This window comes from Pteropus medius, unplaced genomic scaffold (genome assembly GCF_902729225.1).
Source record: "Pteropus medius unplaced genomic scaffold, Ma_sr-lr_union100, whole genome shotgun sequence".
NCBI lineage: Eukaryota > Metazoa > Chordata > Mammalia > Chiroptera > Pteropodidae > Pteropus > Pteropus medius.
Window position 1 is genome coordinate 2,523,261 of NW_024350923.1, and position 11,631 is coordinate 2,534,891.

Below are 11,631 nucleotides of genomic sequence, written 5' to 3' on the forward strand. Positions count from 1 at the left end.
AGGCAGCGCTAAAATGGGACACGGACAGTATCAGCCTCACGGCACGGCTGTAGGAGGACAGGACAGGGGACCCGTGACATACCAGAAGAAGCCTGGCACACATGTGAGCTGCCTCACTGCCACGGGGAGAAGGACACACATCTGACTCAAATGTCCGTCCATCTGAGGCCACCCACGGGACCGCACAGTGACACCAAGAGCTCTGCGACTTCCCGGACCGACCAGGGAGGGGGGAGATGCAAGCCCCAGGGCGCGACGCGCTCACCTTGTCCATGCGGTCCTTCTGCACGCCGTACTTCCCGCCGAAGCCTTTGGCGTAGTCTGAAATGCAGCAGGACACAGCACGTACCTCAGGGCGAGGACGGGCGCGGTGCCCACAGGGACGCAGGCCAAAGGGCCCGAGACGCCCGGAAAACACGCCCCGAGCAAAAGAAACGAGAAGCCCCAAGCAATGAGCCCTTCCTTGCAAGGCGGGTTCTGCTCCCACCGAGTTCAGGCAGGGCGGGCAGAGGGGCGCCCGCATGCTTCCCACGTACTCCCAAGGGACAGCGGTGAACCAAGGGGACGCAGAGCCCCGCAGAGCGCCACTCACAGCACAGGCTCCCCCGGCCCCTGCGGCCCTGCCGTGCAGAGTGCTACTGAGAGGCTCAACTGCTACGTTTCTCTTGCTTTTTAAAAGAAAAAAAAAATTCCTTGGGGAAATTCTGCCAGCCAAACACTCATATCACAGCGACACAGATCTAGCTAACGGTCACACCGTCACGCAGCATGGGGGGACAAGACGCCACTCGTCTTTCACTCACGTGTCGGGTTCTAACACCCAAGTCCGAATTTTGACAGTAGTTAAACAACTGCTCTAAGAAAAAACGCGTTTACCTGTCAGACAACCGACATGTAACCCTGAAGATTTCCTGTCTCTTTTTAGCTTTATGGACACACTGCTCGGCTCTATGTGAAGTTATGCATAGATGACGTCATCAAAAAAAAAAGATTAACAAAAGCAGCTCCCGCCCCGAGCCAAAACACACCACCGCGAATGAAACAGACACCATATGTGCCCCTCGCTGCCACGCCTGGGGCTGAAGGCCAGCGGTCTGACTGAACCCAACACGTCTCCCACCTCGGAGGCAGTAAAGCGGCTTAGTCTGTTCCTCACGGAAGTCACGGTCAATAGCAAGACCTCCTGCAAAGGCTGCTGGGAGACCAGACGCCCCATTCCAGAAACTGGCCGCAGTAGGGATCTCGAGTGACATCACCTGCCAACTACAACCACGTTTCACCCAACACAAATCCCAAAGCTTATGAGGGGAAAAATGAACGGGGGAAGAGGGGGTGCGAGTTAGTATCGCTCCACCAACAAGCTGGGTCCAAAACGCCAAGTGTCCCGACTTGGCTGGCCCGGGTGACTCGGAAGGCTGAGCCCTGAAGTCTGTGCTAGAAGTGGCTGCTAGGGGAGGACTGGTGAGCACCTGTGCCTTGCTGAGACGGGTGCTTGGCCGGTCCCTCCTCATGATCAAACCCCACAGCGCAGGCGTCCTGCCTCTCGGACTGAACACCAAATCTGCCTCCGAAACCAGCCTCACAATCTGAAAATCCACAAGCGACAGTGGACAAGACACCGGGAGGAAACGCAGGTTGGTTAGACCAGAACGAGCACGTGCAGGAAGGAGTCAGGCACGTGCTTCAGAGGCGGCGGGCGCGCTCCCCGGCTCGGGGCTATGGAGCCAGCTGCCGGCGTCACAGGCGGTCAAGGGTGCACGCGGAAGGTTAGAGAACACACTTAAAATCCGGACACTTCAGTCCAGATCTGAAAACAGGTTAGCTGGGAACTGTACTGAAATAACTCGGCAAAGCCAGTCCATGCTCCGAGGTCTGTCTCGGGTCCTACCCGGGCTGCAGATGAGACAGCACATCTCTGTGCACGTGAAGAGAGACAGTCACACACGGCCTTCCACCGCAGCGGTCAGTCCCACCCCCGGCTGCCGGCTGCGGGTGGCGTGCGTCTGCGGCACACTAGAGGCCTCCCCTCCCGCACGCTGCTCTGCCTGGGGCCAGGGCACCCTCTCGGTGGGCACATTATCCACGAGAGTCCCTGGGGTAGGGACACCGTCACCCCTGGGGCTGCACCGTGAGGGCGGAAAACAGTTCTCCCAGAAATGCCGCCAGCAATGGCGGCTTCGTAAGCAGGACAGGCTGCCCTTAGGACAACCCCAAACAATGAAGACAAGACGACGCTGCTGCTACACAAGCACAGCGAGAGAGTGGCAAGTTAAGGGACCCGGGCACGAGACCCGGCCCCCCGGAAACGCCCCTGGGGATGGGACGGGACCAGAGGGGACGGGAGGGGATGGGAGGGGACCGGACGGGAGGGGCCGCACCTTTCTGGGACTCATGCAGCTGCAGCTTCTCCTGGTGATCCCAGCCCAGAGCACACTTGTCTTGTCTGTCTGTCTGCACACCGAATTTCCCTCCAAACCCTTTCACGTAGTCTGCACGAACGAAGGCCACAATCCGGAATTAATGGGCAGCTTGGGTGACAGGCAGAAAGCACGTTTCCAATGCAGTGAACACAAGCGACTGGCCAAACCCGACCTTTCTCTCCCAGACCTTTGGTAAAACTTTGGGTCATATTAAGAGGACCTTATATAGGACGTTTGGAGAGAAACCTAACCTATGATCTCAGTATCGTGAATCAACACAGACAGCATCCCACATCAAAAGCTCCAAGGCCCGCAGCTTAAAATCAGCACTAATGAGCCACCACAGTGCCACCATTTACAAACAGACATGCCACGCACGGCTGTCAGAAGTGACACTCCTGGGGTGCGAAGGCCCCAGAAGGTGTGAAGATGCTTCCTCGTTGAACAGCGGTGTTTAGCTGTCTTACAGCTGTGCGTTTAACCGCGGAGACACCGCGCTGGGTGGCAGGCTACGGTCTGGTTTCCACTCCCGTGAGCACCTATCCCGTTAGCAGCGCCCGCAGGCGAAGAGAAAACCGAAGCCACCTTTCTGGGACTCGTGCTTCTCCGTTTTGCCTTGATATTCAAAGCCGACGGCGCTTTTGTCCACCTTGTCCTTGTCGATGCCATACTTGCCACCAAAACCTTTGGAGTAATCTGAAAACGAGAGAAGCACTGTTTACGCACCGGCCACGGAGTCAGTCAGTCTGCGGGGCTCTGGGCGGCTAAAGCGAACCGAGCAAAGCAAAACCCCCTAGGCCTGCTGTGAGTGTGCTGAGGAACGGGGAAAGCGTTTTAAGGTGCCATCCACGTGCATAACAGAAACGTGAGGAGCAGTCACTAGCAAATTAACGACAGGTGCCCTTTGCTCCTCAGACGGCATGAAGTCGGTTTACCACGAGCCTGTGCGGGCAGGACGCGTGGCAGCAGGCCCCACAGGCCCCCGTACTTCCCCGGCCGCAGTGAGCAGCGGAGTGCCGGGGTGTCCCCCAGGAAACAGGCTCGACGCGCGGCATCTCCAGGAATAGCAGCAGCTCCTGGTGCGGCGAAGCCGGACCCCGCCTGGACGCGTCCGCCGACTAGGACGCGAGGGCCTGGGAGGGGCCTGAGGGTGCCCCACGCTCGCTGGTGCCCCCGACTCCCCGAGGCAGCGCTGGCTCTTCCGGGGGTCACGAGGAGAAAGCCTGGGCAGCGTGGTGCGTGTGCTGGGCACGGGCACGCAGGGCCCGGTAACGAGACCAGCAGAGAGAAAGCAGCCGAGCCTAAGTCATCGGGCCGCAGGTGGTGGCTGCAAACTGCGTGACAAGGAAGGGGCCATACAGAGGCGGGCCCAGTGGCAGTAAGTGACGTCTGCAGCAAGTCAAGGGCTGAGGCCCGCCGGCGCCCCCTGGGGAATGCCGACCCAGAGGTGTGTTTCCAGTGCCGGTTTGTTTCTGTTTTTAAAAGAAATCTGGGTTTTTTTTTAATTTGAGCTTTCAATTTTTAAACATCGACAATTACTTTTGAAAATTTAAAAGCGCAGGCCGACGGAACGCACGCTGCAGAAGCAGCACAAACGTGGCCTCAGACGCCCTCGGGACACGGTTCACAACACGCCCCTGATAAGGCCGCCACGGGGAAGGGAAGCACCAGCCAGGTTCCAGGGATGATTCGGCACTATCGAAATTTTGAATCCACCGTCCTTTGAGCCGGCAACGCCATTTCTGGGAACGTATTCGTTTGAATATTCGCTTAAGTCCATAAGGTACGAGCACTAGAATATTCCCCACACTTGAAACTACATCAAAAAATTGGAAATACCCTAAAATCTACATTCTAGAGGGATGGTTAGATAGATTAGGCTCGTCACACAGCGGAGGAATGAGCCGGCACTAAAAACGTGACAAACACACGCCCACGACCTGAGAAGATCAAGCGCGTCCAAACCTCGCGCGCTAAAGACACCGAGCGATTAAGCGCGAGGCAGCCCAACGTGACCGGAGGAGGCCCCGGAGCTTACTCTGGGGACGCGTGACTCGCGGGGGGGGGGGCGCCCCGCGGCGAGCGGGGCCCCGCGGACGGACAGACCTTTCTGCGACTCGTGCTTCTCCGTCTTGCCCTGGTAGTCGAAGCCCACGGCGCTCCTGTCCACGCGGTCGGCCTGCACGCCAAACTTGCCGCCGAAGCCGCTGGAGTAGTCTGCGGAGACAGGGCGGCCGCGGTGAGGGGCCGAGGACACGCCGCCGCCGTGGAGAAACGGTCGGGGTGCGACTGCCGCCAGGCCAAGCACGTACGTTAAAACACACCAGAGCCACCCGCTGTCACACACGCGCGACGCTGGACCGCAGCAGTCGCGTCCCTTTCAACCATTAGGGGGCACGACGAGGATGCAGCTGCGGCCCCGCCAGGGAACGTCACCACTGGGACGCAGAGCAGCGTGGGAGGAAGCTGGGCCGCGGGAGCCCTTTCCAGAAAAGCCCCCAGGCCTCCCACGCACGCGGTGGCTGAGTGCCCGCGATCCGAGCACGCGTCCTCCGGTCGCCCGATGACACGCACGAAGCAGAAGGGAAGAGGCGGCAAAACACCTCAAGTGCTCGGAGGAAGCGACACGCTTGCGTTTTTTAAGAAAGGCTTAAGGAGGCCGGCGGGACCTCGTGAGACCGCCGGCGCCATGTCAGGGTCCCCGCGTGGCGAGGACAACGCCAGCGCCATGTCAGGGTCCCCGTGGGGCGAGGACAACGCCAGCGCCATGTCAGGGTCCCCGTGTGGCGAGGACCTCCGGGACCTCCTAACAGCTCCGCTCTCCCGCTGGGGGTCGGGGGTCGGGGGCGGGGGGCGCGCTCTGCCCGCAGTCAGAGCGAACGTCCGCGGGGCCACTGCTGTCGGGCGAAGTGCCGACGCGGGAGACGTCACGACGACAGCAGATGCCAGACCTCGTGTGCTGAGTGACGGGGACCGCACTGTCACACAATTCAGGTGACTCCGACACTTAAAGGGGAGAGCGAAGTCCTCCCTTGGTGGCAGCCGCCCATGCCCAGGCCTCAGGTGACTGCGGCCTCCCACGACAGCCCAGCGGGCTGCGCAACACGGCGGCCCCTCGTCTCACCTTTCTGGGAGGCGTGCTTCTCGGTTTTCCCCTGGTATTCAAAGCCCACGGCAGACTGCAGCGACGAGAAAAAGGGAAAAGTGTTGCACGCGCCTCTGAAACACGCGACACGCTGAAAACCACGGCCACGTTATTTTTCTAACTCTGACTCGCTGAGCCAGGTGCACGGCTAACTCAAGCCAAAAGCACTGGCGTGTGGCATCCGTATGCCCCACAGGTGCGACAAAGCCCGGCGGGCTGCCCGGGCCAGGCTGCGTCTCTGGTGGCCCAGCCTCCCCGCCCAGGGATTTCAGCCACATCTCACTCGGGGACGACTCCCCATGGCCGCGCACACACGTGCTTTTCAGATGGGGTCTGCCACGATGTTAGGGCGACGCCAACATGGGCAGTGAGAACGGACCCCGTGCGCGTCCTCAAGCACAGCTACGGGACACAGGCACCGTCACCCCGCTTTATGGGCAGTAAGTACGGAGCCATGGCAAACGGGGGGCCGGGCCAGACTGCGGGCTGAAGTCTAACTGCAAATCCCAGGCCCCACTGCTGCGACACTAACCGCAGGTGACAGTCACAGTCAGAGACCGGGCCGCGTTGCGAGCAGTGAGGCCGTGCAGGCCCACCGTCAGGAGCACCATGCTCCCTCCAGAGGCCCAGAGGGACACGCCAAGGGCAGCGGGCTCTGGGCTGCAGAGTCGCCCCTGACCCTCCTCAGCCCTGGCTCCCCACACCGCGTCACTCACCTGGTCAACTCTGTCCAGCTGGACGCCAAACTTGCCTCCGAAGCCCCGGACGGAGTCCACCTGGGAGCAGTGCTTGGAAAGCGTCGCCTGGTACTCATGGCCGACAGCCGACTGAGACAGGACACAAAACAAAGTGTGAGACGCCGGCCAATGCCACTGGTGCAGGCCCGGGTGGGCAGCGCCACCTGCTGTCAGCGTGGGCACCCCTCAAACGCCCTCGCATGGAAGTCGGGCTGGAGTTCTGCTCCCAGGGACCCACTGTGCCACAGCCTGGCACAGGCGTCACCTTGCTCCTTCAGCCATGTGCTCCCAAAGCCGCCGGAGCACCCTGGCCAGGTGTGGCTCTGACGTGGCTGGGTGTGAAGCATGAACCAGGGGGTCGATGCCGATCCAGAACCACGGAGCCCACGGCCTGCAGCCTGACACCCAAGGCCTGTCTGCAGGGACGCTCCCGGCAACAGCTCGGCTGCCGAGGGGAGGCGCCTCCACGCCACATGACCAGGAACCACAACCAAACATACTGACTCTGCTGAAGAACTAGACGCAGACACAGGTGCTGAGTTCTCACACACTGAGTCAGCGTCTACCGAGCGTGCGCCCCTCCCAGGCGTGGAGCACACCTGTCACCACATCGGCTCATTCCAGCGTCACCAACCTCGTCAACCCCACTGGCAGAGAAGGAAGCAGGTTCAGCCACCTTCTGCTCAAGGTCACACGTCTACCGAGCAGCAAACCAAGCAGCCAACTCCGGGCTTTCCACTTGCCACACCTGTGGGTCACACCCGTGGCCCCGCCCTGTGGGGAAATCTCTGTGGGACCCGCCACGTGTACCATTCCCATGTCACATGTGGCGGCTTCTGGGATCCAACTGCCCTGGTCAGCAGTAGACTCAGAGACCCCAGGGCCCACACAGCTAAAAATATTGTGACCCAAACTCAGCGGCCCCGCCCTGCCCACAGCACGGGCCCCCACCGGCCCCCGAGTCAGAGTGGACAGTGGTCACAGATCCCTCGGGTAAGGAGTGGTCACGTGACAGACACGTGACCAGTGCGGGGTGCGGAGAAGGCACATCCACACTCGTATTCTCGCCCCAGCGAGTCCCCACGGCCTAGGAACTGCCTCGCCACAGCTGCCCCCACAGAAGGGGCCTGTCAGAGGCCTGTTTATCTAGAACTTCACAAAACCAGGCTCAGGGTCAAGGCAGGGTCAGCACCGCCACTGAAGTCAGCACGCGGCTCAGCGTCCGTCCTTTCCACGTCCCAGGGAAAAGGCGGGTGTCACTTAAACTTCAGACCTGCGCTACCCTCCCTCCCAGGCCTGCTCCGCTGTCCACAGCCGACCGCCACGCACGGGACCCACGACCTCCGAGAACGGCTGTGGGAGACCAGCCCCCGCGGCCTCTGGGGTCTCAAGCACAAAAACACCGACGAGCAACACCGAGAGGCAGGGTGCCAAAGGGACTTCCGGCATGACTCTCGGTCCGAGAGAGCTTGTAAGAAAACGGTTCTAAAAACATGGCCAGAGCGACAGCTTGGCAATTTCTCCAACTTCTTCACTGAAATAGATGATCCCAAATTGCCGGAAACGCCGTCTGCTCCCGGACGCTCGGCCCTGGGGGCTGCTCTGGACGTGCTCTGGCCGGGACAGGGCGCGACGCGGGTGGAGCCTGCCCCGTGCCCAGACCGGTGTGGACGGCCCGGCGCGGCTGCGCCCCTGGCCCTCGCAAACGCGCGCTCGCCCAAGCCCGGCTCATCCCACACGTCGCCACCACACAGCCCTCCGTGCTCAGCAGAGTTCTCAGAGTTTTTTTCAATTTCTGGAGAGAACGAGTTACAAAATATCTTAAGCCACTTAAGTTTGGGTTTGAATTTCTGACAACGGGTGGGTTCAATCGTGCTCACGCGAGCTGACATCTAACCTCCCTAAGTGCGCAGAGACACAGCGGGCCACCGCAGGCCTGCAGCAGCGCCCCCGCCAGATTCCCCTGTGGGGACGGCCACCTGGCCACGCCCACTGAGGTGAGAGTGCGTTTCCCTGAGCCATCCAGGTGTCTCTGCCACGTGGGCCAGAGGAGGAGACCCCGGGCATCCACAAGACATCCATGTGCCGCCACCGCGGTGCCAGGCCAGGCACGTGGGGAGGGCGATGGGTGTGGGCCCCGAAGAGCCTCCACGGAGAGGACAGCACGATGTGGCAACAGCACCGACAGAGGGAAGCGAGGGTGGCAGAAGGGCAGGGAGGTGCGACCAGTCTCACGGGGCAGGCTCGCCAGAGAAGCTGCTTGGACGAGACAGGCCTGAGCCGAGGTGCCAGCAAGGACAGGGTCCCAGCAGCAGCAGAGGAGCCAGAAATGACAGACAGCAGGTGGCTGCTGCTCTCACGCTCCTCCTTGATAGATTCTCACTGTTTTCCCCAACGTGTCATCTTTCCAATCCCAACTCCTCATGGGTTTCTCTGCGCCCAGCTCCCCCGGTCCCGTGAGCGCAGGCTCTGCTGGGGTGGGAAAGGCTTCCACGCCTCGGTCCCCTCCCACCTCACCACGGGGTGCTGTCTGTCTCGTCTGTCTGTCTGTCTGCACCACTAAAAGCTACTAGACTTTTCTTTAGACTCCAAAGATGGTTCCACCCCCGCCTTCCCGTTGCTGTGTTGAGACGTCTCCGGGAGTGACAGTCACACCGCAGAACGTCCCTGTCTCTTTCCCGCAGCTCGTTCTTCATCCAGCTCCGGGCTAATTCTGGATGTGGTTTGGGGTGCCCAGAGGCTCCCCACTTATCTACTCTGTGGTGACACAGTGTGGCACGGCGCACTGTGACACGGCCCAGACACTGACTCCCATCCGTGCACGAGGGGAGAGGTGTGGAATTACAGACCAGAACGACACCTGCTGACACTTCTCCTACACTGACGGGGGGCAGACCGTGCAGGGTGAGAACCACCCCACACCGCTCAGACTGGGGGTCCACGGCCGTGCATGGAATTCAAACAGCTGCCTGGCTGGAGAAGCAAAGCCACGAGCCATGACGATGCACTGTCTCCTCTCCAGGGGGCTGGCGGCGGGGAGGGACCAGCCCTTCTGACCAACCCGCGCCCCGTGCTGTCAATCCTGCTGCGTGCAGTCAGCGCTGACGTGACCGTGGACTGGGACGTGGCCATCCCACAGCTCTCCGCCCACCTACTGGGCAGTGACTTTACGCCGAGGGCCAGGCCACTCCCTGAAGGTCACTAGACACACGAAGCCGGCACACCTGCTGGCTGCATTTTCACCTGTGGTTTGGTCTGTGGACTGGCGCGATTTAGGCCACAAGTGGGACTTTGGGCGGTGGTGACACCAACACCTGCAGTCAAGGCGCTTCTGGACTTCTGTCCTGGCCTCTGGGAGCTGACCTCCCCTCCGAGCCTTCTGCACATTGCCCACTCCCCAGCCAGCACCTCTGAACTCTTAAAAGTGCATCCAAAAGGAGGGAACACTTTCTACGTGAGGGCGATCAACAGAGGGCCACTTCTGGCAAATCTCAAGCTCAACAAATTGACTCGAAACTTATTCTGAGGAGTCTACGGCCATGCCACCCTGAACGCGCCTGATCCCGTCTGATCTCGGAAGCTAAGCAGGGTCGGGCCTGGTTAGTACCTGGATGGGAGACCACCTAGGAAGACCAGGTGCCAGAGTTAAAAAAAAAAAAAAAACTCATTCGGAGGCACCGGTTTGAGTGAACGGCTCCTCTGCCAACCACACGAGAGGTCAAAGCAAACCAGGCACTCGGCGCGACAGCCGCCGGCCACTTACTTTGTCCATTCTGTCCTGTTCCACGCCGAACTTCCCTCCATAGCCGTGCGAGGCCTTGGGTCCTGTTTCCAGCTCCTTCTCTTTGAGCGTCTGGTGTTCTTGAAAAACATTCTCCCTCAGCTTGTGGATGCTGGCGGGGGAGACGAAATAGGACAAAGAGGTAAAACAGACAGGCGCCCCCTCCTCGGGGGCAAATGAGGGCAGGCAGCGCCACCCCTGCACATTCGCAAGGCTTCGTCGTTTGGGGCCCCCGGACCCCGCCTTCCGCGTCTTCTTGACGGTTCTGCCAGCTGGCCCGCCTGCACCTGCAGCTCTCAAGAGTCAAATGCAAGTCAATCTGGATCCACACAGGGAACCCCCAAAGGAAGCTGTCCTGAAACGTGAACCCCTTATTTATTTCACGTGGAGAACAGCGTCTCGATTTTATTAGATAACAGTTAAGAGAGCCAGTTCTATAAACGTCACCCGAGGCAGAGGCAAAAATAGTCAGACATCCCGTCCCCAGGTGTCCCTAGGACACTGGCCGAAACCTTCAGACGGCTTCTCTTTGTACCTGAACTACTCCAGCTGTCTGCGTATAAGGCAATCAAGACTTTCAGGATTTACGATCTAAAAGCCTTTTTTTAACTCTAAACACCCGCGACAATGAAACAGATCAGAAGACGTGGTCAAACACAGGCAGGAGACGCCGGAGGGGCTCGGGGCCACCTTGCGTGGGGGGCCATCCTGCCCAGGGGACATCACGTCAACACCTGCAACGTCTAGACAACGATCCCAGGAGTGTAGCTAAAAACGAAGGCAGGCTTGGGCACTGCCCGAGCCCCATGAGCGGGGGAGGAGCGCCCCTAAAATCCCAGTGGGACCCCAAGGGGCCGAGCGCTGCCCCCCTCCCGGTGCTCTCTCTGAATCTCGGCCGGAGGCCGCCTGGACCAGGGATTGTGTCTGCTCTGCCACCCGCCCTCTCCGACCTGGTCCCATGCCCCGGGGAACAGGAGGAAGGACACGACCGCTGACTTAACCGACGTGGCGGTCAGCCCGACCCCACGGTCAGCCCGACCCCACGGCCCGGAACGCGGCGGCCCCGGGCCCTTCACGCGCTCTAGTGGCTTCTGTGCAGGGTGTGAGCGCAGCACATCGGGGCGCGGGGGGTGGGGGACGAACACTGGTGTCTGAGATGGCCACACGCACACGCCCCTCTCCCTCTGCATGACTCACTGAGTCTCTCTCAGACAAGAACAGCCTCATCCTACTGCACAGCTACTGGGGCCAGCGACACGAGTTCTCCGCAAATGACCACAGCAGGTCACCTGGTCGGTGATGGCACCCTCAAGATTAGGGAATGAGAGGCAGCACCCGCGACGCAGTGCAGCGGAAAGTAAAAGTCCAGGCACGTTTCAGAAGTTCCCTTTGCGTCCGCTCCCAGCGAGCAAACGAGCCGCCCCACAGAGCTGAGTCAGGGACACGGACACGCTGAGGGCGCCTCCCGAGAACACGGTTCTGAGAATTCAGCTCACAGTACCCAAAGGGCAATGGCAGAACAATAAAATTACAATAAAATAACAAAAA

General features: G+C 60.4%; 1 protein-coding gene and 1 non-coding gene across 2 annotated transcripts in view; one reads left to right on the forward strand and one right to left on the reverse strand.

Annotated features, from left to right (window-relative positions):
- Positions 1 to 10,386, reverse strand: part of CTTN (cortactin) — a gene marked incomplete at its 5' end in the record, with an annotated part of 20,693 nt that extends 10,307 nt beyond the window's left edge. The window contains 7 exons of the mRNA XM_039840394.1: positions 266 to 321; positions 2,379 to 2,489; positions 3,006 to 3,116; positions 4,527 to 4,637; positions 5,545 to 5,599; positions 6,282 to 6,392; positions 10,066 to 10,386. Of these exons, the coding sequence (XP_039696328.1) occupies positions 266 to 321; positions 2,379 to 2,489; positions 3,006 to 3,116; positions 4,527 to 4,637; positions 5,545 to 5,599; positions 6,282 to 6,392; positions 10,066 to 10,386 (876 nt within the window). The remainder of the gene's footprint in view (positions 1 to 265; positions 322 to 2,378; positions 2,490 to 3,005; positions 3,117 to 4,526; positions 4,638 to 5,544; positions 5,600 to 6,281; positions 6,393 to 10,065) is intronic.
- Positions 9,832 to 9,950, forward strand: LOC120584917 (5S ribosomal RNA). Its single transcript, XR_005648176.1, has one exon. It is a non-coding gene; the product is annotated as a 5S ribosomal RNA (ribosomal RNA).
- Positions 10,387 to 11,631: the final 1,245 nt, after the last annotated feature.